This window comes from Melozone crissalis, unplaced genomic scaffold (genome assembly GCF_028551555.1).
Source record: "Melozone crissalis strain CALT ecotype California unplaced genomic scaffold, PUWL_Pcris_2 ptg000004l_1, whole genome shotgun sequence".
In the NCBI taxonomy this organism is placed as follows: Eukaryota; Metazoa; Chordata; class Aves; order Passeriformes; family Passerellidae; genus Melozone; species Melozone crissalis.
In genome coordinates, this window is record NW_026535782.1 from 4,333,640 (window position 1) to 4,360,353 (window position 26,714).

The following is a 26,714-nucleotide window of genomic DNA, read 5'->3' on the forward strand; positions in this document are numbered from 1 at the left end:
GAGAGCCCTGTATGGCCAGACCTAGGGGAGATGTCACCATCATCCTGAGAGCACCTGTGTTGTGTGTCAGTGTGGCCTGAAGGCTGCCAGAAATATTTTAAATTTTGCACTGCATGGTACAACCAAATAAATTTTTTTAGAGAGAAAATCAGCTGAGGAAGAAATTTGCACTGCAAAAATAATCCTGCACAAAATATTTCTGATTTTTTTCCCCTCTCCACTGTTAATACTGCCATTTGGTTACATAAAGTATCAGCATAGATTGCATACAGGATCCTGGGATGATGCAGCTCCTATTGACAAATACGAAATCTATGAATTCCTATTGAGAAACACTGTCATAGTACTTCTATTAGCATTCTTTCTGTCTCTGAACAAAAGGACTAGATAACTTCTTGACATCCTTTCTAGTTTTCTTTGATGCTAGGAGTTGTATTGACATTTCATATTGTGTGCATTTATTTGGTAAATATTATATTTCAAACTCAGGAAAGAAGGAAAACCTCTGAAGGATTAGACTTTGAGCTGACAGAAGTACAACTGTAGCAAAGAAAACATACAAAATAGAAGATATTTCAATGTCCAAGGCCAGCTAAGAGCTGGTTTTGTTAAGACAGTCTTGTAAGAGGGAAAAAAAGTGTGTGTCACTTTGAAGTCTGTATCATCTCTTGTCACAGACACATTTTATGAAAAATCCTTTCCTTAGGATTTTTCCTCCTGAGAAGCTGAGAAGCCTCAGGAAAAAAATGTAAACAATGGTTATCTGAGGCTGTGGAATGCAACAGGTGCATCTGTGATTGGTCTCTTGTGGATGTTTCTAATTAATGGCCAATCACAGTCAGCTGGCTTGGAGACTCTGTCCAAGACAGAAGACTTTGTTATTCATTCCTTCTTTTTCTATTCTTAGCTAGCCTCCTGATGAAATCCTTTCTTCTGTTCTGTTAGTGTAGTTTTAATATAATAGATATCATAAAATAATAAATCAGCCTTCTGAAACATGGAGTCAGATCCTCGTCTCTTCCCTCATCCTAAGACCCCTGTGAACATGGTCACAATCTCTTGTCCAGGATGTGTAGGCATTGTTGTTTTGGGTGGTGAAAACACACAGTGAGGAAGCTGAAGGTGCACAGTGAGGCAGGTGAGATCCTGCTGAACAAATGTGTTCCTCTAGCACTGACAATTGGGTGTGCTGACCCACTCACTGAGACCCTCCTGCCCTGCTCTTGGCTGCCATCACTGGACCTGCACCTCCACCAGCCCCAGGAGATCATCCCTGCTCCTGGGTTCGCTCAGGCTGCCCTTCCAGGGGGGCTGGGAGGCTTCTGCAAGGCACAGATCCCAAAGCTGTGGTGCTGCTCACAGCAGGCTCACGTGTCACCTCTCTGTGTGCTGGTTCCAGGCTCTCTCCAAGGGGTCTCACAGCACTGCAGGCTGTGCAGTGCTGCTCCCTGCACTGCCCTGAGCTGTGCTGACCAGGCACAGCAGAAAGCAACTGCTCCCCTGCTGAAGGAGAAGGCTTCCAGCATGGAAAGCCAGCCAAAACCAAAACATGCAGGCTGGAGGCAAAGCCAAGCAAGTTGGGGTGGATGGGATGTGCAGACATCAGTGCCACATTTAACTGCTGTAGAAGTAGAGCAGAAAAATAATGATGAAGCCAGCTCTAACTGGAAATCTGGCCAGGAGATGAGTGGCAGAAATCCATAATCAGAACCCTGGAGTCAGCTGCTCTAACTAGACAGTTCAGCCACAGGCTGTGCTTACTCCCAGCAAAAAGCTCCTGTGGTAAATAGTTCAAAGCCTGCTCTTTGAACCCCAGCAAACCTGCTTGTCCTGTGTCATAGCACTAACCTTTCTTTGTTTAACAGTGGGCTGCATAACGACTCTTAATTCGGTGTGAAACTTTACTACCGAGGTTTGGAAATTCAAATGATGGAAGTTTCTGTTTGTGCTTTGAACCTCTCTTTTCTCTATGAAAACAGCAAGTGCAACAAAGTTCTTCTCAGGCTCACCCAACACTGCATGTTACAGAGCAGCAGGGATAATGTTCCAGTGATTCCACCACGTCAAGCAATTCAACAAAGCCTCTTATGTGCAGAAGATATGAGCAAGTTACAAAGGCATTGCATTGATTTCAGCAGAAGACAAGCAGCATTTGATATACCATATTCAGAACCCACTTTGGAGGTTATTTGATCTGCCAGTAATATTCCTCAGATAGACAGGAACAAATTTTCCTTGATGTGTCTGTCTGTCATTCAAGTAACCTGTGATCCATTGAATATGTCTCTTCCTGAAACACTCATTTTACTGCAATTCTGTCTGACTCAATATTCTTCTTACCTGACAGGTAGGAGATCAAATAATTGAAATCAATGGAGAAAGCACAAGGGACATGACACATGCCAGAGCAATAGAGCTAATCAAGTCTGGTGGCAGGAGAGTGCGGCTGCTGTTGAAACGTGGGACAGGCCAGGTCCCAGAATATGGTGGGTTTTCATCTTTATATTTTTATATGTGCATGACTCTATACAATTTAACTAAAATGCTTTTGAATTAAGTAACAATTGCAGATATTTATATATTGTAATTTCCTGGAGCACATTAAGTATTGCCTTAAGTGCTTACCTGTGATGGGGTGGATTTACTCACATGTGTGTACATCGATGTCATCTGCTGCCCTCCCAACACAGGCAGTGGCTTCCAAGATGTGCATTGGAGGAAGCACTACAAACCTCCTAGGGGACATCTCTGAGCGTGCTGGGAGTTGCTGATTTGCCCATAAACTCTCCTTTTCTTCCTTTATTGGAATTTCTTCCTTATTGGTACTTCTCTGCACATTTTGAGTCACAGCAGATGATTGTGTTGCCGTGCAATTGGGTGGCTCAGGTTGGAACTCTAAGCATTGTCAAGAATGTACTCCTTCCTTTGACAGCTTCACCCATTGTATTCTCTCTGACAAAATACATGGATGACCAATTAGAAGTCAGTTATTAATTTAAAACACGAGATTTTGCTCATTGTGGTGGGAAAACAGGATCCATTCTTCTTATATTTTGTTTCAGAGAGATTTCTGGGACTTTTTAAATATTTCAAAAAGTATGAGTCATTTAGACAATATAGAAACCTTATTTCATAACTGAAATGACAAAAATTAAAAAGAAATTATCCAAAAGTAATTTCAAAGATAAAGAGTTTTTTTGAAAAACTGAAATCAGGGCTTACTGTATAGTATGGTGTAACAGTTTCATGTATTTTCATAAGTCCTATGATGTGCACCCCTGGGCCTTAAATCTCTCAGGAAAAGGGCTACTTTTTAATGAAAAGTCCTTATCTTCTTTATGCTATGAGGTCCAAAACTCTATTAAACTTTTTTACTTTTCCTTTTAAAGTTCCAGAATGCCTTCCCATTAGAATCAGAAATTACAGTCACATAAAAATTCAAATACTTAGGCTTAACTATAGGTTCAGGTGAGCCTTTGTTGCCAACATAAATTCAATACCTCTGTTAAAGTCAGCTGCACTGAAAGTCAATTCTTTCCCAGCTGTCAATACGCAAGGTAATTGCACTATTTTCTTCTCTAAACAAGAGCTAATTCTATGGCTAAGCCAATACTCAGGACACTGTGTGCTGCATTATTTACAACTTTCAAGGGCTTCTGAATAAAGGCAGAAAAGTTGGGCCTTGGCCCACCCATCTGGTAATAAAGTTAGTGATTTATACTTTTGGTGAGTAGAAACAAAGCCAAAATGGCTTCCAGGGGCTCTGATAAAATCACACTAAGACATTTAATTTTAACTAGTGTGCAATCCTTTCAGAGAGACCTCAAACAGAAGTTCAGATCACCTCCAAAACTGTTTTATGGGAGAGATGCATCATTTTTAATGAAAGAGCAAACAAATGGCCAGGACTGATGCAGTGGCAGTAATCCTGCTCAAACAGCAGAACCCTACACCAGCAGTCCTCTGCTTCCTCAGAAAACAATTTCATCTAATGTAGGCCCAGGGGGCTGCACTGAGCAAAGAATCAGTTGCAGTTCAGCCCCATTCCATACGTTCCAAATCTGAATTTCTTAAGGTCCCAGTTCCAAATGGCACTTAAATCCAAAATAAATTTCCATTATTTATATAGCCTTATAAAATTGTACATTATTCTCATTAAAAACATATTTTTAAAAACTTTAAAATATTATTTTAAAAAAACCCAAAACACAAATACAAAAAAACCTTCAGTGTAAGTATCATTGATTTAGGAAAACAGATCTTCCAAAATGTCCACAGAAGATGATGAGTAGAAAATGCATATAAACCACTAGAAATTGAGACACAGCTTTTAGTGCTAAGAGAAAGCAACAAGGTTCACAGTGTTGTTTAAAGCCAAGCTTGCCATTTGGGAAGGCATTTGGAATAATTAGCATTAGTTGTTTAAAAGTGCAGATTACTGAGACATAAACCTTGCTACAAAGAAAATTCATCAACAAAATGCTTTTTAGTCAGCCCATTTTTCAAACTGCATCTCCAGATTACAGCTTTAGAAAGGAGGAGAACTAAGTAGCTGAGCTTGAAAGGCCATTTTTCCTGCTGCACTGAAAAAGGAGTAAAAGTGTTCAGGAGTTATTTCATAGTGAACAAACAACCTGCAGAAAGCATCAGAGCAAAGGAAAACATCTGCACATCTGCAGTTCTTAATCTGTGAATTGTATCCAGTGTGGAGGGGGAATGGAAGCAAGATAAGAAGATGCTTGTTGAAATTAACTGAGATAATTAAAGTCCTCCCTAGGTCATTTCCCAAAGGTGTGAGAAGTAGTCTAAGAACAAACAGAAGGTGAACCCAAATTCCAACAGTAGCCTGCCTAGGAAGTTAAAAACAGAAATTAGCAAGCAGAACCAATTAAAATGGGAGGCCGTGTCTCAAGCAGGCCACATCTCAAGGTGAAGTCATCATGATGCAAAGAACATCTGTCAGAGACCCCCAGAAACATCTTTTCCAAATGTAAAACTGAATGCAGAGAAGATTGTGACTGTAGGCTTGAGGACAAAGTGGTCCTGAGGACAGCAGACAGTCAATATTTAGTAACTCCCTCTTCCTTCAACCAGAATTTCACAGCTGAGATGTAACAAGACTAATTGGAGCTCTTTTTACTGAAATAATCAGAGGGTTTTTTAAGCAATTACATGTCAGAAATATTTCTTATACTCATCAGAGTCCAGCTGTGGAGAGCATCAGTGGGAAATAAGACTTGATTGAGTATAAAAACGCAAGGCTGGAGGACAGAGCTGGTATTGGGACTGCAGTGGTGGTGTGCAGCAGAAGCCTAGGGATAAATCTGATAACACAAGTGTACCAAGGTTCTCTCCTGGAAATTCTCTCTCAAGTCCCTGACAGGCAAAATGATCAAGGACTTCCTAAGCCAGGTTTAGTAATGCTGTGCTTTCCAACAGCAGCAACACTGATTCACAGCACTAAAAAGGAGAAAACTTATTTAGAGCTACCAAAACCAGCCAGCCAAGACTGCCACATTATTTTCTTCAGCCTTCAATTTCTTGATTTTCCTTGTGTTTTAAACTCCAGTGCAATGTTTCTGTTAGTACAAAATATGGTGGTATGTACTTATGTGCAAGAAATGTCAGTGTTTAAATGATTCTGTGATTGACATCTGTAAAAGCAGTGTAAAGGAAAATTCATCAATAATAAAGGAAAGTGATTTGTGAAAGAAAAGGATGTGTACTGAAAAGAAGAAAGCACTTAGTGAAGAAACAAAGAATGAGCTGCTGAGAGGGTGTAAATCTGAATGAGTTATGTCAGTTTATACTGCCTGGAAATCTGTGCATTTCCAATCTTGAAAAAATCTGGCTGAGCTGAAGCACTATTCAAACCTAGGGTAAGAAATAAAGTGTGCTGTGAGTGCATCATTTACCTCCATTCCAGCTGCTGATTTTGCTTGAAAACAAATGCCAGGGATCCAAGCCCATTTCAGAGGCAGCAATCCCCTTGTAGCAGGCACAGAATGTAAGCCAAGGAGCTCAGATATGATTAATGCTCCAAAACTACAGCTGATTTCACAGCAGGCTGCAACAAAAGAAGTGTTGAAAACAGGTGTTTTATCACCCAGCATCTCAGAACATGTTTGCTGAGGATGAGGATAGCCAGAGTGCTTCCATGGGAGGTGAATTATCACAGCTCATCCTAACCCGAAGAGCATCAGCATCAGCTCCAGAGAACCAAGTCATAGTAAGAAATCATATTAATGTGCAAGAAAGCCTAGAAGTACTGCTGGGAATCCTGATCCCAAAAAGCACCTAATGCTTGGGAAGTCTGGCTGCAGAGAGTGTGAGGTTTCATTCATGTCACAGGACACAAAACCCAGAGTCACCACTACAGAACTGAGCACTTCTCCCACCAGCATTAAAAACAATCTGAATGAAGTGATGGATCAAGACATTTCTTGAAGTGGCTGCCTGATTTCCCATGTGTGCACCTACCTAAGGGGTTACTGACTGCAGCAGGAGCTGCTGAGTGTGCAGCAGCTCTAAAAATCTGCCTGTTCACACTGTGGGAGCCTCATTGCAGATGGTTAAGTATTTCAGGCCTTAGCCATAGCTGTAGAAACATCATGACAAGATGCACAGCCAAACACTGGGACAGAGCATCATCCTCAAAGGCAAAATGCAGGAAAGCTGTTCACAGAATCCCAAAATGGTAACGTTCAAGAGGAAGTAAAGCTGACAAATCAGTGTCTCTTTCCAGCTGTGAGTTCTGCAAGAAGCAAGTTACATCTAATGATTGAACAGCCCCAGAAAACTCCAGTTTTTGTGGGAACATAGTCCTTCCTCTAGATGTCTTTAGAGGAAGCTCCCCAGGAAAGCCTGTGGTGTTTCACTCTCAGTCTCAGCAGTCCTGGCAGCTTGTTTTTTCTGGCTTACTGCTCCTGGCCTTTCCTGACTGGAGATTTTATTACTCACAGTGCATTAAAATATGTAAGTTCCTAGAAGTTCCTGAAAGCAATGAGTCTTATAATGAAATGTAAAGGTGGAGAAGGCTGAGGCAGGTTAGCACCTGTAGGTGGATTCCATCCCTCCAATAAGGAATAAGCCCCTGCCCCAGTTGTTTTCTGCCTGGTAGTGCAGAGGAAGCAAAAACACTGAATTTCACCTGTAAGGAATATCTAAACTAATAATAAATAAACTAATTTGTTTCCATTCCTACTTCTAGGACTACAAAATCAGGTTTGATATAAGGTTTCTATTAAGTTTCACTTTAAGTTGCTTAAGAGCTCCCATGGGAAGTTATAAATTTTAGAATTCCCAGCCCATTTACACTGAGATTTTGGAAAACTTTTCCATTGCCCTATCTTGGACATCTGGATCTGGCCCTGAGCATTCTAGGTCACACTGTGATGTGACACTAACAGGTACACAGAGCTGTGGGAACTGGAATCACTGAGGTTTGGAGAACAAGAAATCTGCATTGTGTGCTGATGGTTGGTGCTTTATGGACCTGCACAATGAGGGTGCCTTTCCCTCTCTTCCCCTGCTTTGTTTGGCTTTCTTAGAAGACATGTCCTGGGGGTGCATTGTGTATTTTTGGAATCTCTGTTTCTTCACACATTGCCAAATTGTGTACACAGCTCACCCCATGGGTTCATTACACACAGGTGGTTTTACAGAACTAGAGTTTAGATTCAGTTTGGGCTGCTTAAGGGAGGAAGATTAAAGTGTCAGTATATGCAAATTGCTGGTTAAGAGATAAAAGCCACAAGTTATTTAGCAATAAGTAATTTTAAAAGAAATTTTGAAGAAACTCTCATCTCCTGCTTCAGCACCACCCCAGCAACAAAACCCCCAAAAATGTCAGAGTTGATACCAATACAAGGATTTTTCATACAAGTAAATTGGCACAGTTCTTAAATGCATTAAACCCTTTGCTTTTGATTTGTTATGACTCCTTCAGGAAGCACCTCAAGATGTACTCCATATCCATAGACCAGGTGAATCTATGTCCTCAATATATATGTACAGTAGTTTCAATAATCCACTAATATTTAGACTTACAGCATGCCTGTTTGTCTTAGCTTTACAGAAATACTTCTTTCCTGTTACATATAAGCTTTTCTCTCAGTTGTTCTAAACTTACTAAGAATTCTCTGCTCTAACAATAGTAAAAATGTCTGTATGTCACTGGTTCTGTTAATTCTAATGATTGGTCCTAGGCTGTTCCTCCCCTTCCTTTAGGAATGGTTCCTTCCAGTCTCTCCATGTGCATGAAAAGTGACAAGCATGGGTCCCCATATTTCTACTTATTGGGCCACCCTAAAGACACGGTTTGTAAACTCTGCATGTATATTATCTTTCTAATACATTTTGTTTCTCACAACTGTTTAGAGAGTATTTTCCAGCTTCTTCTTACATGATAGCTCACTTAATAGTTTCTACAGTATTCAACTTTTCTTTCATAACTGATTATCTAAGACATCACGGCAGCTATGCATTCTACAAATGTATTTTAATATCTTAAGTAATGAGTTTTGCATGTTATACTGCTGCTAGTGCATAGGTCTGCTATATTTCCATTTTTTTTCTCATGACAAAAATTTATCTACTGAATATGACTTTTCAGGTAGAAAATCTTGAACTTCTGAGTTTAACCTGTAATTTTCCTCATTTTTATGGCACTTGGCTTGCAAAAATATTAACAATATGAAGGTGGAAGTTAGGTGCAAATCTCAAACAATATTTGTATGCAGCCCCTTAAAGAAATAACAAATGTTAAATTGAACACTTTTTGAAATGTGCTGTGAGGTAATAGTCATTTATTAAACCCTGTGGTTATGCTGAATTTACACAAAGCTCTTTGCTCTCAATTTCCAGCAATTTTCTTCAGAGAATCAGATCCAACTGCACAGATTGTTCAGATGCATCCAATTTGTAATACAGAGTCAGGGCCCAGATATGTTACCTGGAAAGCAATGGAAAAGAAAAGCTTATTTTTTTCTATTTTCCTATTGATTGCTGTCATCACAGCAAACTCAGCAGTGTCCAGATGCATCCAGCTCTGCCTGCTGCTGACTTTGCACAGTGCTGAACATTTGCTGCAATTGCAAGAACAGTCTCACACATTGAAGCAGACAGATTGGAAATAGAAAGGGAGCAATATGCAGAGATGTTCTTCCAGCCTTCGAGCTTCTAGCAGCTCCTCCAGTGTGATGCTCACAGAATTTCTGCCCCTAGCAGGACTAAACTGGGTTTAAGTTATCAGTCTTGTGCATGCAGATCCAGGTAACCTAACCAGTGTGATTCCAGTTGGAGTTTATTTCCAGTCTGTGTTGATAAATAAGATTTTTTTAACACAGACACATCCATATGCTTTGCTGCTGCAGAGCTGGACACATCTAGAGGCTATTTGGAAATGTTTCCCATGTTCCTGCATCATACAGAAATGTTAATTCCACCATTCCTTGGATTCTCACCTTACCTCTGTTTAATTCTTCACTGAACATAGCTCAGAGAGGTTAGATAGAGGTGAGATATCCAGGCTGGCATTAAGGCCATTTCACAAGTCCCAGCTCAATGAATTGCAGTTCCAACACAAATTCTACATATTTATACCCTCAACTTTCTGGGCATCATCTTTATTTTTCCTCCTACAGAAAAACATACACAGGAAATAAGTATTTTTCCTGAAATAAGTAGAAATGTAAATACTCTGTAAATATAGCTAAAGTTAGTTTTGCAGTCACCCAGCTGTGAATGGTTCTCATCTATTTAGCAGGAAGTGTTGAAACAGATTTTTTTTTTCTCAGTATAATGTATCCAGAAAATCAGAAGAACTTCAGTTCTGGTCAACACCAAAACTGAAATACTTGCTTGATAAAAAAGCAATTCCATGTGAAATGAAAATATGTTTGTTATGAAATGTTTCCATTTCAGGTATTTCTAGTGAAAGAGTTTGGAGGGGAAGAATTTTCCTAAAGAGCCCATTTTGATAGGGCTTATCCCAACCAAAAATGTGGCCGTGCTACCATTCATTAGAGCACCGAGCAAGGAGTCAAATTTCCTAAAGCAGAACAGATAAATTGACCATTCCAGTATGCCTTAGGAGAGGCCCTACCATAACTTCATGGAGCAGTCTAAGACCTCATCTCACATGAAGGATTTGTTCCCTTTTATATATAAATAATATAATATATAAATACTAATATATTATTAGTATAAATAATCACTTCTGGAAGATGATCAGCAGCCTGACTGGAATTTAGACACAGCACGTGGGGGATGCAGGTGGTTTGAAAGGTTCCTGCAGATCCAGTGACACCTGCCTGTGCTTCCTTGCACCACGGGTTTGGTGGCCCTTTCTAGTCACCACTGCATTCATATTTGCAAAAAACAGATTAAAACTTGGGAGCTTATACTGTGGGGAGATTGTTTGAATATAGAATATAGTTTTATCCTTTAGAAGATGCCAGTTTGCAGTCCACTACAAACTGATTTTTCTAGTTCCATTAGAATGTCTGAAGCTTTTATATTTGTCTAATAAATGGCTAAAGCACCATGGCCTATACTTTGAAGCCAGATACTCCTATCTGTTCAGAGTACTGATCAGATAATCCAGTTCATCTCATTTTTAATGCTCATTTTATAAATCTCCAGAGCTGAGGTTGGGTGTTACTTGAAACTTGAACTGCCTCATATATCATTTATCTGATGTGAGTGCAAAAATCAATAGTCATTTTGGAAAAGTGCCCTTTCTGCCTGTGACCACCTTGGTGGAACTGCAAACATTCATTCATATTCCTGCTGCATTTCCAATACCACCTTCTTATTTCTAGCAATACCAACTTAATTTCAGGAACCTGTGGTGTGTAAAAATAAAAAAAAAAGACTAACTAAATGAACCAACATACTGGTTAATAAAATTGGTCTAAAACCATCAGGCAATATGAATATGGGCTCCCAAAGGTTCTAGAATGTTTTATTGCTATGGGTATAAAACTATTCAAGGGCAAAAATTAATATTAAAACCTGCTTTACAAACATGTCTTTAGTATTTAATAAATATGTAGCAGCTGGCAGAAAAGTAGAACATCCTTCTATTAAATAACAGTGGATGTGTATGCATAAGTAGGTGCATATAGTTATTTCTGTCTTATAGAAAATTTCTGTTTCAAAAGATATGCAGACCTTTATGCCTTGATATAGAAATAGAAAAGACAGTCTTGTAAGAAAGAGGGACACATGAGATAACATTTTCAGTTTTCTGTCAATGACTTTGAGCTTCCAGGAAGGCAATACCTCACTTTTTAAATGCAAAACCACTGAATCCTAAACATTGGTTTGGCAATTACTCTCCCAGTGGATTCAGACCAGTCTAGCTGAATAGTCTAACCCAGGCTTCCCCCATCTGTATAACAGGGATAGTAATATTCACTTACCTATCTCATGGGAGTTTTATGGGGATTAATTATTTAATGCTTGAGAAGAACTTTAAAGATTAAAATTCCTAGTTGACTACTCAGGATTATTACTAAAGCAGAACTTTGCTAATCCACACCAAAATTGGCAGTGTCCCCCCATATCTGAGCAAAGATTTATTAATAAGGTTGTTGAGCAAGTTCTCTTATAATTAAAGCTTCATTATTCTAATATAACATTCTGGAGTAGATTTACTAATATGGTGTAAAGTGTAGATAATTACAGCTAAACTCCAGTGAATAAAACAGATGAACAAACATTATCCCGGGTTTGGTTCACATAAACTGGCAAGCAGACTTCTCAAAGGGCAAAGTTCCACCCACAAATCTTTTCCTAACACTTATTTGTGATGTTTGTGAGGTCCCCAGGATGAGGTGAGAGATGAGAATCTGGGTCCATGTTCTCAGAAGGCTGATTTATATTAATTATATTATATTATATTATATTATGCTATAACTATACTAAAGAAAGATAAGGATACAGACAGAAGGTTACAAAGAATGAAAACTCATAGCTGCTTCCAGAGTCCTGACACAGCTGATGGTGATTGGTCATTAAGTCAAAACAATTCACATGAAACCAGTCAAACATGCATCTGTTGGATAAACAATGTCCAGGCCACATTCCAAAGCAGCCAAACACAGGAGAAGCAATCAGATAATTATTATTTACATTTTTCTCTGAGGCTTCTCAAATTCCCAGGAGAAGAAATCCTGGCAAAGGTATTTTTCAGAAAATATCACAGTGACACTTATTTTCATGGCTCCCTGTATTTTCATCCAGTTGACAATACTGGAAATCAGTACCCAAATAGAGAACCTGAGAGAACACAGCCATACCTCTGTCTCCACATCAGTTTTTGCTTTCCTCATGTAATCCAGACAAGTAGGTAAAACAGGAATTCAGTAACACTTCCTGTGTCTCTGCAGTTTGCCACAGGACTAAGTCCAGTCCTCTGCTGTTGCAGCACAATATCCCAGAAAACCCTCTCCTGCTGCTCACCTCACTTTCATTTGCCACAGGCCCCCAATTAATAACAAGACTGCATCACTGCCACTTGTTCCTCCTCAGAGTTATCTTCCCCACATATCTGTGATGGTATTTTTGCCACAGGGAGCTGGGGACCAAAGGGAGCAGTGTGGAGGCAACAGGAATATTCCTGCGTCCTGTGTCAAAGAGCCTTGCCAGTGGCCTGAGTCTGTGATGTTCAAGACTAAATTAAGCTAACAAGGCTCCTCATGGTCTCTCCTCACTGACATCAGAAATATGATGAGTCTAAGTGCTCACACAGAGAGTGACACAAAGAATTGTTATTCAAGCATTAGGGAGGCAAAGGCAAGCTCTGTCCATGGAGGGACTGGCAGGTCCTGCCTCTGTCCTCACTGCACCATCCCATGGTGCAACTCCTGGCTGATGCTTTGTGGCCCAGCCACAGGGAAAGGTAGGCAGAGGTAATGGCTTCTGTCAGGTTTCTTAGAGCTCCTTATTCCTATCTTGGGGGAAAAAAACCCACAGAAAATGAAATGTCGTTGTTTTTTTTTTTTCACTTTGACAATATGAGGTAATTGTGACTCTCCAACCAATGCTTAACAAACACAACCAGAGAGTGTTGAATTTTGTTGAGCAAGAGCAACACAGATGTGCAACCCAGAATTTTGAACATCTGGATTTTCTAACAACATGTAGTTTGTGATTACCTATTAGGAGCTGAATATTGCAGTGTAAAATTCATATATCCCTGCACTTCCATCTCATCATAGAGTTTTCAGATAAATTTGTCTCAGCATTCCAAAGATATCAGATACTACAAATGGCGCTGATTGCAGGTGTGGTCCCAGAGTCAGCTCTGCACCCTCATTGCCTAAAATCCCCCAGGCTGAGGAATTTGCTGAAGAGACACTGAGCTGCTTCTGCACCTTCTTCCCTAAGCAGAGCAGGACCACTTATTCATGAGCTTTGGGACTGAGTTCAAACCAAGTGTTTTGTTTAAGATCCTGCTCTCACTGAATGAGAACCTCAGTGCCTGCCAGAAACAACTTTCTAGGAGCATTTAATACACAAAGTTCTCCTCACTTATTAAGTAAATTTTATTTATTATCTACATGCTTTTAATAATAACAGCTATTTGTTGACCTGACTGAATGTGATGCCTACTGTTAACACCCATTTTATCTGTGATAATTCATAATTTTAATATTTAACTTTAATTAAGTGTGCAATATCCAACTCCTAAATTATTCAGTCTCTGCAGAATGTTTTTCATTAAGACCACACATTTTATTAACATATTTATGAACACCTTTTATGACTTAATGTGGCTTAATTCTATTAATAAAAAGTAATTTGAAAGTCATTATCTTTTTTAATTATACAGTAACTTCCAGTGTAGTTTTTCTAGCTCCAGCATAGCTCTGGGAGAGAACTGCTGAGGTTTCTCCAGTTCTACTCTGCTGCCTGACCACACAGAGAAAAATAAAACCTTCTTTATTGACAGGTTGAGTATTGCCTGAGTAGCTCTGATCTGGTAAATATGTGAGATGCTCAGCACTTCAAAAAGGGCACCAAACCACCTGGAGGACTATTGAATAATAATGTGTGGTCAGAGCAGCATCACTCAGACTGGCACTTAAGCTGTCCACACATTTAATATTGACAGCACAGAGAGGAGCTTCCTGTGGAGGGTGAAAGCCCCATGCTGGCTGCTGCTCCTCACTTGGGCTCTTCCAGTATTAGTAATCCTGCAACATTTATGCAGCTGGATTAAGCTGATTCAAGGAAAAATCTAATTTACCAAGGGTTACAACATGTCCCTGGAGGCGAGGCTAACTGCAGTTCTTGTTAATAGATCCCTTGGGGGATTAGAGTGAAGGAACACTGAATGTTTGGTGTTTATAAATATATATATATATATATGGTTTATTTTAGAACAATTTGGTTGAAATGAAAAGCAGGTATGTAGCCATTTTGGTTATTACTACATATAGTAACATAACAGTGTATGTTTATTAAGAGGAAGGAAGGAAGGAAGGAAGGAAGGAAGGTTGGTTTTAAGACACGACAGCCACCTCTTATGTCATTGTAGCTGAGCCAGTTACGCCCCATCAGAAGGAATGAATAAGGTGAATGTCCTGATACCTTCCCTAGAGGGGTTTTGCAGCTGAGCCAGTTGTGTAAGGGAGGACATTGGCATGACAAAAAGTATTACCCCACCTAACAGGATCTGCTTCTTATCAGCCTCTTCTCCTATCTGGCTCAAAACTCAACTTGTCCCTAAACAAAAGTTCATGCACACCTACTTGGCTCCTGGGCTGTGACCTTGCACATCCTCAGCAAAGCACCAGCTGCTTTTGGAAATGGACAATTGTTTGTCATTAGCCATTAACATTTCAGTCTCTCACACTAAGTTCACTCTAATTGGTGATCACGATGATTTAAATATTTAGTTGATAGGACTGTTTATTAGAATCATGTCTATAGAATAAACTAAATTGGGTCTTGGAATGAGAGGTAAACTGTGTACTCATAACATCTGGCCTTAAGATTCACAGCCAGAAGACCATTACAGTAAATTAGTAAACCAATTTACCACATTAATTTACCTGTTTCTGAAATACAACCTGCTCATAGGTGTGGCTCCTTATTTTTTCCCCTCTCCCATCCTGTGCTTTGGATAGATTTTTTCTGCACAGAAAAATGATCCTTTTTTATTCTTGCTATTGTAAGGGCAGTTTCAAAGTCTCAGCCCTGTTGTAAGGTGTGAATGATGTTGGAGAGAGCCAAATGATGCAGAGCTTAGGCACCATTACAAAGTCCCAATTAATTGTTTATGGATGTGATTTATATTTAAGGGGTGAACAATAGCAGAGTAACCAGGAAAGGGCTAAAGCAGTACCCCACCCCAAGATATCCAAGACAATCCAGGCCACCTGCTCTCCATGGGAGAAAGTCTGAGTGTTTCTGAATTCATTAGTTATCTCCTGTGCCAGCCTGAAAGGTCCCAGGCCACTTTCTTGAGTGGCCTGTGTTTTCTAAAAAGGACCTGGTGTGGGGTGTAGGTCTCTGTGTTCACCCACTCAGCTTTGATCCACAGCCCCCAAAAGGGTTTCCATAAGGAACTCCCCTCCTTTGGTTGTGTACATGTTCAACAGAAGAGCAGGCATCTATTTCCAGAGGTCTTTTGAGACACCACTCTCTCTGACTCTGTGAGGCAATTAAATTATTATCTCAAGTGGTAAGAACAGTAAAATGCTGGTGAAACAGTGCCATAATTAAAGAACTGACTCAAGGAAAGGGATTTACTGATGATGCCCTGGGTATAATAATGTAGGAGCAAAATCAGTGCAGAATGATAATAGGAACCCTCCAAGTCAGATCAGTTGTTTCCCATGTTTCTTGGTTAATCATATTTAAAGACTAAATTACATAAGAAATTGAAAAGTGATTTCATACACAGTGCTTGCTACAGATTAAAGCCCACACAAATCAATGTGTGTGTGGTTTTCTTATTTCAATAAAACATGCATTTTTCTAAAGAATTTTTAAACTTCTTTCCTTGCAATATACAGTTTTTCCCTCTCTTACTGAAGTTTAAATTTTCCCTTTCTGTCTGTTCCCTCTGTTCTGTTTAAATTTTCCCTATTCTGTCTGTTCTTAGCTCCAACACCAAGTAAGATCATCTCCTGAACTTCTGTAGATTTGGTCTTCCAAGCATAACTAACAATCTGCTCTTTCTGAAGTGTTGCAATAATTCTAAAATTAGATCTTAGAACATGAAAGCACTTCTCTAACACACCTCTAAGCAGAGTACAGAAAAGGTGATGAAAGTGAATTTTACCTGAGATGAAATCATTCACAGTCTCATTAAATGGCCCTTGCACAAACTTCATGAGCATTGAGTCTGCTGCAAAAATATTTAGGGCATCTTCCATTTAATATCTAGATAAAGTATACAATGGAAAATGGATATACTGAACCCAAAGGAACTAAATATTTGCTCATCAGTAATAACCAGGAACATGAAAAGAAGTAGGGCATCGATGGCACTAGGAGCTGAGCCAAGCAGGATGTGGAGCTGTTCTTGTGAACATCTGCAGAAGCCATGTCACCAATAGCCCCATGTAATAGGAATAGTGGCCACCTTTTCCAGTATTACACCAATGACAGAAACAAAAATGCACATTGACTTTGGGGACAGAAGAACTAGGTCTGGCATTGTTTCATACCACAAATATCAGTCTTTCTTAATGAATCATTCTGCTCTTTTGAAAATGCCAAGGACAAAATTTAGAAGTGAAAGATGTCAGGATTCAGATGCATGTTTGGTTTCCTATAATCTTTTATGACTTGTAAAATAACTCTGATTGCCCTGAGAAACCATCCTCAGACTTTGGAAAAACAAAAGTGTGAAGCCAAAAGAACTAATTACTAAAAAGTAGAAAAATTTCATTCTTGAGCAAAGCAAAATTTAAAGTTATTTTTATAAGGTGCTCTGAACATTCAGAGTCACCATGACATTGTCGAGTACAAACAGGCAAGTGCTATAACAAATATGACTACATTAAGATAGAAAATTAGATTATACTTTCATTGTATCAGAAACGAGGCTTCAAAATACTAAGCTGATCACTCAACTGCAAGTGTGAGAAAGGAGAAGTAGTTCCTATGCTAAAATAACCAAGTATAACCTGGGTTAATTTTTATAAATATATATGGCATGTATCTAATTCCTATACATAGAATTAACGTTTTGCACCCGTAGCACACTGCCATCATAGCTTTGTGAAGCATAAGAGCAGTGCTAAAGATGGAAAGGCATTCCCACCTGGGTGTGCCCACAGTGACTGACCAAAGGAAGTGCCATATCCCAGCAGAGGACACCTCAACCCATTGGTGTTTGCTTCCAGGGCTGCTGGTGTTCAGGGATCTGGATGTGGATAAGTTCAGGGGAAGGGGAGACAAGGGAAGTGTAACTTTAAGCCAAGAAAAGTGCAATTTGAGAGAAAACATTTGCATAGCATATTGAATAATTAACAGGAATTACAATTTATGGCTGGAAGTACAGGCAAGCTGCAAGGTGGGGGCAGAGCCCATTGCCACTCACTGTCTGAGAGAGGCTGGGGGAAAGGGTGGCATATTGTGTCACATTTCCATAAGGCTCACAGCTGAACAAAAAGTACCAAGGGCTTTTCTAACCATAAAATCTTCAGAGAATCATTTATTTCAGGAGACAAAGGGTGCTGTGTGTTTGGGTTGTGGAAGTGTCAGGATAAAAGATTAAAGATTCTTTATATATTCTGAAATATCCCTCCTCAGAGAGTGTTAAAGAAAAGCTTCAGGAGACCAATGCAATCAGGAACATCAAAGACATGTCAAGCTATAATGAGAAAGACCCAAATGCCCTCCTGGTGCAGCACTGCCAACATTAGTGGATACTCACCAGGGGACAATTTGTCCCATTTTTGTTATTAGCAGCATCTGTAAGAACTGCTTGCCACCTCCTGGCAATACATAATTGCAGACAAAAAAAATGGGGAGAAAAATAAATCACCATATTTTTTATTGAGTCAAACCCTTTTTGATTCCCTAGGAAAATATTTCTGGGAAGATATGAGAACAGCTGCTTAGACAGTTCAGAAAACACTTCATCCAGACTACTGAAAGTGTTCAAAGCTTTAATATATTGTACATTATTCATATAATTCGAAAATTAAAAAGGCTTTGAGATTTTATTACTTAAGTAATAAAATGTGATGTAATTTCTACTCTTACTACTAAATATTCAATAAATTAATATTATTACTTTATGAATAATTATATCTGATAAAAACCACACATCCTTGATAAATTACTAAGAGATTATCAAAAATATTTTGATGCTAAGGGAGAACCTAGCCACAAATCAGAGGTCCATGGGCATTGCTCTCCTCTCTGTTAGGACCAAAGCCAGGGTTCTTTTTCTCATGGCTCAGCCATCAGCAAGCACTGGATCCAGGCAGAACAGTTCAGACAGGAGCAATAGACTCATGAGAGCAGTACCCTCATTTCCACTCCAGTGAATGTGTGAGAGCTGACAGAGCAAAACAAACAATTCATGTATGTGGCAGCTCTACCTCCAATAAAAACAAAACCCCTTTAGACAGAAAACTTCTGTTCCTGATGTTTTCCCTGTGTCACTCTTGCCCCAGAATGGCTGTGCTCATCTCCCACTTGTCCTCCCACACGCTCAATCTTGTGTCTGTGGTGGTTCTTACTCAGTTAGCAATTTACTCCTTTGCTGGGGAGTTATGTGGAGCTGCTCGTAGGTGAGTCATTCTTACACATCCCATGGAGAAGTGCCACCAACTTGTGCTGCAGTAGCTTGTAGAAACTAAAAGCCACCCAGCAAACACCTACTAAATTACAGCAAATGAAATGCCATCACAGTGACAGATTATAGTGCTGCTCCCAGCTCGTTTGTCTTGTCTAAATTAGTAGGTCAAGGGAGATTTTCTCCCTTCATAGAAAGAAGGCAGGCATCTATTAGCCTTCAGTGAGAGGTATACCTTTGAAAACCAATTTCTCTCACAGTAAGAATGTTATCAATGGTGACAAAGTCAGAAAGAAGTTCAAAACTATCTCTCCAGCAGTTGTAACTGAATGCAGTATTCTACACATCTGCTTGCAAGTTGTTTGGGCATTAGTAGTTCATGCTCTGTTAAACAAATATTGTTTTCAGTTCCTCACAGAGATGAAGGAAGAACAAAGTAAAATCAATGCTCTGTCTCTGGTTTAGTATGTTTACAAAATGCTTTGAGATGTGTTGGAATAACAGACAGTAAAAGCAGGTTATGTTCCCAATTAACTCAAAGGTTTTATCAAAAGCCTTAGACCAACAGAATAAAAAGTATTCAGAAATATTAATAACTCTCAAAAATGTAGCTAGAAACTGCATATAATCATGAAAATAAATTACTCGTTTAACTGCTCTGCAGGATAAAATTTTACATTTTTCTCCTGTTTATATTTGCTATGGAGAAGCAATCATTTTAGTGCTGGTTGAACAATTTCAAATGAACCCTTATGGCTTGAACACAGCTCTTTAAAAGGTTTTTTTTTCTGAGCAACAAATTACTTACATTCCTGCATTTTGCTTTGCTCTAGTAATTTTTACACTTTTCCACAATGTTCATACATTAGAGGGAAGTTGGCTACAACACCTTGGCATTAGTATTCTTCTCACTAGTGAGTGACATATTGCAACAATGGCTTGTTGAAATTAACATCTACCAAGGCTGAGGATGACTTTCTATAATATAATGTCATTTCATTTGAAAGAAAATCAGGTTAGGTTGGGTTTCACCATCTCAGACTGATGGCACTTAAACCTTAAAGAAAATAGTTTTCCTCTTACTTGCAAATGCTATATTGCCAAAGAATATAAATGATAGTTTTATTCCATGGCAGCATTGTTCCATAACCAATGGAAATACAACCTATGTATAGGTGCCTTCCTAGCAAGCATTTTAAACACAGTGCAACCAGTGACCCACCTGGGGTTGTCCCACAGCCAAACCAAAAAAGCTGTGGCTACAAGTTTTCTTACTTGGCTGGCCAAGTTGTCTTTTACCTAGGGTTTTCTGGGGGAGAGATAAAATCCAGTAATGCATATAATATCCCAAATAATAACTGGACACTAGGCATTTCTCAGTTTATAGACACCTATACTTATAAATCAGTATATGTAAGAGATATACTGATTCACTTTTGTTGAAGTACATTCTAACCCACTATGATTTCTCACTACAACATTTGGTTGTTATTTCATCCCCTTTAAAACAGAAAACAGAAGAAATTCTGTAATCTCCAGGCAATAAAGCAGCAGGCCACTAACCTCCAGGTCTCTTCTCCAGAGCATCCTACAAATAACTGGTACCATATTATCCTTTGTGCCTCAGAGGAGCCACAAGACATGTTTGACACCTTCACTTTGCATGGTGCACCCCTAGGTTGTCCTCCTGGAGGAGAAGCAGCTGATTTGAGCATAGCGGTACCTTTTCCACAGAGGCAGTCTTGTTACCCCAAAGCATCTTGCTGCTCCAGGCTATTTGGTGTTTTCTCTGGTGTGTAGCTGATACTACCCAAAGGAACCAGAACTCTATTTCTGTAATCAGAAGCTCTCACAGCCTAACATGAGATTGGATAATGGCCACTGCTCTTCACTGACACTGAAAAACTGTGAAAAACCACATCTCATGGACAGCTAGGAAAGAAGAGTGTAGTTCAGACAAATACATTGATCCAACCCTTGGCACCACCTCTACCCTGGGTAGGAGTGACAATGCCATGAAAAGTATAAACTTAAATTTCCAAAGCTCAGCGTGGCTTCTTCAGTTTGCTCAGGTACTTTACTGGTGCACGTAGGCAGCTTCATGCTGAGTTCCAGGATAGCTTCAGTGATTTGGACTCTGTGCATGGTCCCTGGCTCAAGTATTAGATAAAATGAGATCCCCTGGATTTCAGATTGAAGAAGACCCAGAGTGGGGTCTCTGCTTCCCCCATCAGGCACAGGCTGTGGGCCTGTACCAGGCTGGTGGTGCAGAAGAACAAGCCCATCAAAGTCAATGCTTTTTGTAGGCAAACTCCTAGGAGCTGATCACTCTACATGCATGAGTGTTCCTCTTATTTTTTCTTGCTTGAGTGCCAAGCTGGGAGCAGATGGTACATTAGTCACCCTTAACTGGAGGATAAGAAAGTGTGATTTCTTTTTTTTCTAAATTCAGTTGAGACCCTCATCCCATTTAGATTCCCAGCTCAGTGTTTATTTGTCTTACACAGAACTTGTACTTTCTACCCCTCTCAAATGCTAATCCTCTCCACACATATGCTCATTATGCAAAAGCATATGACAAACACCATCTGGGAAAATAAATAGCTCCTCAGCTAACTGTGCTGCTCCCTCCCTTTACGTCACCCACCTCACTATTGTCCCTCCTATTTTTATCTGCAAGACAGCAATCACTCAATCCAGCTGTTAACTTAAAAGTGCTGTTTTAGTCAAGCAAGCTGCAGATCCCAGGCTGGGCAGTAGAGTCTATTCCATTTTTCGGGACGATGTGAGTCTCCATGATAATTTGAAAGCAGCCATAGCACTGAGAAAAAGCATGTTACTCTTTTAAAGGGCAGTTGATACCACTGACAGATACTAGTCCTGACCTTAAGAAGTCCACGCTTGTTTTTAGCTAGAAGGTTACATTTTCCTCCCCATAAAATATGCAGCTCTTGCCACAATTCTGCCTCGTTTCCATGGCTTCCTGAGACAGTCCTTCATCTCTGACAGATTATTCCTCATACTGTTCAAAGCCTAGCTAAAATGGTGCTAAATAGGGAATGACATTAGCCAAGTTCAATGATTTCTCTCACCTCTAAGTAGATGGGTAAGAATGGTAGCCATGCTGTCATTAATCATGGCTGATTTGTTTTCTGCCAGAAAGTTAATCAAAAGAAATGAGGATGTATACACAAGAGAAAGGCATCCCAGAATATTCTGGTTTGGATTAGGAAAATCATCGTGATTCAGCAAAGGAGACATTCATTTGGCTAAATCAAACAGGATCTGCACAAACCAACCATATTGTGTTGAGGCTAAATAACCAAGAGAAATTCAAAATGCACAACCAGGAGACTCAGCAGCTGACACTGTGATATAAAGGCAGAGCTGTAAATGTACCCTGTAAGAATTGTGGGGCCATAAACACCACAATACTATATCTGTTTAGAAAAAATATGAGACAGAATTCAATGATGACCTTATCTGAGCTACAAATTCTTGTCAATTATTATATGCTTGTAGAGACATGTTTAATAGATGGCAGAAAGTCCTCATTTGTCCTCAGAGACAGCACTGATATTGCCCAGCTAAGAAATCCATTATACAGCTACAAAAGAGGCTATTTGATTTCATGAGCACGTGCCTTTATTATTTTAAGAATAATTTAACATAGGCAGAGGAAAGTGGAATCTGTATGAAAAAAAGACCAGGGTTTCCAGCATTTGCAGTTACCACCAGCTTTGAGGTCCTTGTGTCGCCTGTACTTTTTTTTTTTTTTTTTCTTTTTGTGGAGAGATTATTTTTGGTTTTCTCCCTGTTGGTTCCACAATTGAGGGAGTTTCACCTCAGCTGAAGCAGAGGGGTTTAAGGCTGGTACACGGTTTGGGAGTCAGTGTTGCTCAGAATACATGCAATAAATACACTCTGTGTGCTGGATACGCCCTTAACTCTCTTCTCTTTGTTGTTACAACAGACGAACCAAACTCCTGGAGTGCTCCCTCTGCCACCTCCCCAGGTCTGCCGGAAGTAGCTCTTTCCCTCGACGACATAATCTCACCATTATCTTCATCACACATAGCCCCACCCTCTGACCCTTCTCACCAGATAAGCCCAGAGCCAACATGGGATATCAAGAGGGAACACGATGTAAGGAAACCAAAGGAGCTTTCGGTGAACGGTCACAAAAAGAAAAGGTTAGGAGAACAAAGAGAAAGGTCAGCAAGTCCTAAAAAGGTAGACAGGTCAAAGCACGAAGAGGCTTCTTGGAAAGGATATTCAGGAGGCAAAAATAAGACCACTGATGGTGGCAGGCCCACCTCAGAAAGCAAAGCGGTGGGACACGGCGTTATGATCGAGGCTGGCGCAAGAGAGCACATGTGTGCTGGAAGCAGTGATGAACAGTTTGGGAGGCTGAGGAAGCCAGAAAGCAAGAGAGGAGGATCTCTTAGCAAAAGAGACCACAGATCCACAAACACCAGTGAGAAGTCAGCTGCAGCACCCGACCATGTCAAGACCAATACGGGAGCTACCAAGACCTACGGTAGCAACCGCTGCAGCTCGCCTGGAAGCGATACGGACCACAGCCAGAGGGACCCTGATGGGAAACCCAGTGAGTTCCCCAGGAAGGGACATCTCCACTCCATCAGCACTCGCAGCACCAACACCACAGTTCGAAAGGCAACGGTCTCTCCAGGGCCGTGGAAAATCCCTGGCTCGGATAAGCTACCAAGCGTCCTGAAGTCTGGTACTTCTGCCATGAGCAGATAAGCAAGGGACTGTTGCCCTCTAACTGTCTCAAACTGACGCAGAACATTCTTCTTAGTTTTTGTCTCACATTGGTTTGTTTTAATTTATTTTAACTATCACACATATACACAAAGCATTGAGGAATGAAAACATTAGTGTGTAATTCCATGACAATGTGCACAGTATCTAATAAGTTCAAAAGCATATAGTCAACACAGAGATTTAAAATCGACCCTGAAGTCCCAGTTCCATTTTAGGGACTTTGGCAGCTATGGAAGAAACCAAAACAATATGAAGGACAGTACATCAGAGAAGGATAGTGCAGTGTAGCTTTAGCATTTTTTTCCCACTGCATGAAGGACTTGGATTTCATTCAAACTTTATATCAAGAAACTGGAACAAGTTAGAGCAATCACAAACTGGAACATCGCCTTAAATAAAACTGCACGGAGCAAGCTGAAACTGAGAGAGGATCTTTTCATGGAGCTAAAATGTTGTAAATAAATTGTTCTCGACATATCTAGACAGGGGTTAAAGGGTTTCTTTAAAGCATCGTTCGGAACTGTACACCCATGACACGTCTCCACTGTTAACGCTTTGGGATAGTCCACGTGGCACCCTGTAGAACAGTTCACCGGGTGCTGCGGGAGGAATGGGGAATCCAGTGGATTAGTTTCTGTGATACCATTTCTACTGCCATTTTTGTGAACAAACCATGTTTCTGTACATTGGAAAGGAGTTAAGGTGGAGTTGTATTTGCAAATTATTCTCAAAAGTGATTTATTACAGGTTCCCCAAGTCCTGCGAGGTAGCACACAAACCAATTGGTCAGGCTCAAACCCCAGGCATCTGCAAGGCCCTTGCAATGAAAGGAAGAGTGCTACAGAGAAAAAGCTGCAGTTTCCTTAAGGAAAGGCCTTTCCTTCCTGCAGAAGATGATAGCATCACTTATCAACAGTGCTATGTTTCATACCCATCCGCATTTACTTAGGACACTCTCACCTCTCATCCCCTCAGTTTGGCAGAGCAGGTGCCTTTCAGGCACACGTCAACAATAATTAGACTGGTTTCTGAAATACAGTTGTCGGTGTCCTCATTCAGTAAATTCAGTATTTTTCCATTTTTAAAATGGTTTCCATTTTACCATTTTTTCCCTATCTCCATTTTTTTCTTCTTTTTGTTTTTATCTTTCTTGCTTGTCTGTTTTGAATTTTAAGCCTTAAGTGCCAGGTAAACATTCCAGTCTGCCTTCACAGGAAATAACTCCGAGTTCAGTCAATCAGTCATTATCTTGTTTCAAACAGATGTGTGTGTGTCTGTGTAAGTGTGCGTGTGCTTATTCGTCTGTCAAAATTAAAACAAAATCCTGGGCAATAATGCATTGGTAATTAAAAAAAAAAAATTGTAAAGTTAAGTACTGTCAAAAATTCATATTTAAAAATTATTGTTCACTAGCAATCTTAGTTCCTCACACGCTCTGCTGAAAAACTAGATTGAGATTGGCTTTGTTCCAAGAAATTAGCACATTACTGTATGTCTCAAACATTGCACTGGACTGCGAAATTTATAGACATGTTTCTTCCTGTCCAATTATTTGAAAAGCCTCAAGTCAAGGATTTTGCAGCTTTCAAAATTTTTTTTAAGAAAGAAAAATCCATTTATAATTTTTAAAAAAGCACAAATCCATGTAGCTGTTTATAAAACTCTTATTTAATGGGAAAAAAAAAGATCTTTATCCCCTGAACTAGAATCCAATATAATTTGCCATTAATTTATTGAATCTGATTTTGGACAATGCTTCTGTAGTGTAGATGCACGTCCCGGTATCTTATTTTTATGTACAAAGAAAGCAAACAATGAAATCTGAAAACCAGTTGAGATTATGCTTGCATAAACTCTAATTTGCACAGTTCACAGCTACTCCTTGTGCAGTAATTGCTTTATGCGGCTGTAATCGATAACCTGTGAAGACAGCACATCATCTAAACCCCATTCCAAATAATATTTCTGTGTAGTGTTAGCTGTGAATTTACCTTGTACAGCTCTATCTCTATAAATATAATTCCATGTATTAATAGTCACAGAAAGGCTGTAAGTGAGCAACTATTTTTATGAAACGCACCACTATGGATAAATTAACTTTTACAGAAATCTTGTTTACTGTATGATATTCTAAACCACTGTCAAATAAAATATATATCCAAAAATCTTTCATTTTTTCAATTGCATATAGTTTGTGTTAATTTTGAGTAACATGCTTCAGTGTTACCCTGACAAACAACCATTTTCTTGCTTATGGGTACAGGTAATTAGCTACTGCCTTATAAAAACGGGAACAGACCATTTTAATTTCCTACTGCAATATATGAATAAACATGTCAGTGACCAAACAAATTTCATAATGGCAATCAAGGCTTATGAGGCAACACAGATACAGAAAAATGTCTTTCTTGATGGGGAAGTCTAAACCCTTATTCTGCTTCCAATCCAGGAGACAAAGGACCAGGGTGACCAGACTCCAGCAGTGAGAGACAACTTCTGAGAATGTATCACATACACAGAATTAACCTGAGCACAAACCATATTTACCTCAGATATCAGGCAGTTCTAACTAGCCCTAGAAAGGTTTTGTTGACAAGCTGTGTCCAGGGGTCACAATTACATTTTCAATTTATTTTACAGAAAAAAATGTCTCAAAAAACATCATAATGGTGTAAAAATATTGGTAACCAGCCAGCCTCTTTTGGGAAAAAATCCACCCCTCATTAAATGCTCCTTACCTCCAGTTAGGCAAAATAAATCATCAGTTTATAGATTCTAGACACTCTAAGATGTCTACCTGGAAAACAAGCAGTATTTTTCACACAAATGTGGCATTTTTAAAAATAAGTATTTCCTATTTCCTTAGAATATATTTTTTTTAAATAATAATTTGTCTTGATACAGCCTGAGTCAACTTCTGCAGAACTTTGTTTTTTCAGATTAATGTTCCCCATAGAAAATTTCAACCAGCTGAACTAATAACATAATTTTGCATTAAAATAATCACATAGAAAATATGAGGCGTATTTAACACTCAAAAATAATTTGCTGCTGTTTAAATAGCCACTATTTTCATGCTTGGAAATCTGGGTGTGTGCCTGGTTCAGACCCAGAGGTATCACAGGGAAGTGTGCTGAAGACAAATGGTTTCATC

The 26,714-nt window shown here is 39.5% G+C and overlaps 1 protein-coding gene across 12 annotated transcripts in view; it reads left to right on the plus strand.

The window, feature by feature from the left end:
• MAGI2 (membrane associated guanylate kinase, WW and PDZ domain containing 2) overlaps positions 1–25,746 on the plus strand; it is a 702,246-nt gene extending 676,500 nt beyond the window's left edge. For 8 of the 12 annotated variants that reach the window (XM_054273706.1, XM_054273633.1, XM_054273624.1 and 5 more), the window contains 2 exons: positions 2,348–2,486; positions 22,746–25,746. In XM_054273706.1, coding sequence (XP_054129681.1) covers positions 2,348–2,486; positions 22,746–23,539 — 933 coding nt within the window. In that variant the 3' untranslated portion in view covers positions 23,540–25,746. The other 4 variants (XM_054273666.1, XM_054273685.1, XM_054273675.1 and 1 more) reach the window with 3 other exon arrangements.
• Positions 25,747–26,714: the final 968 nt, after the last annotated feature.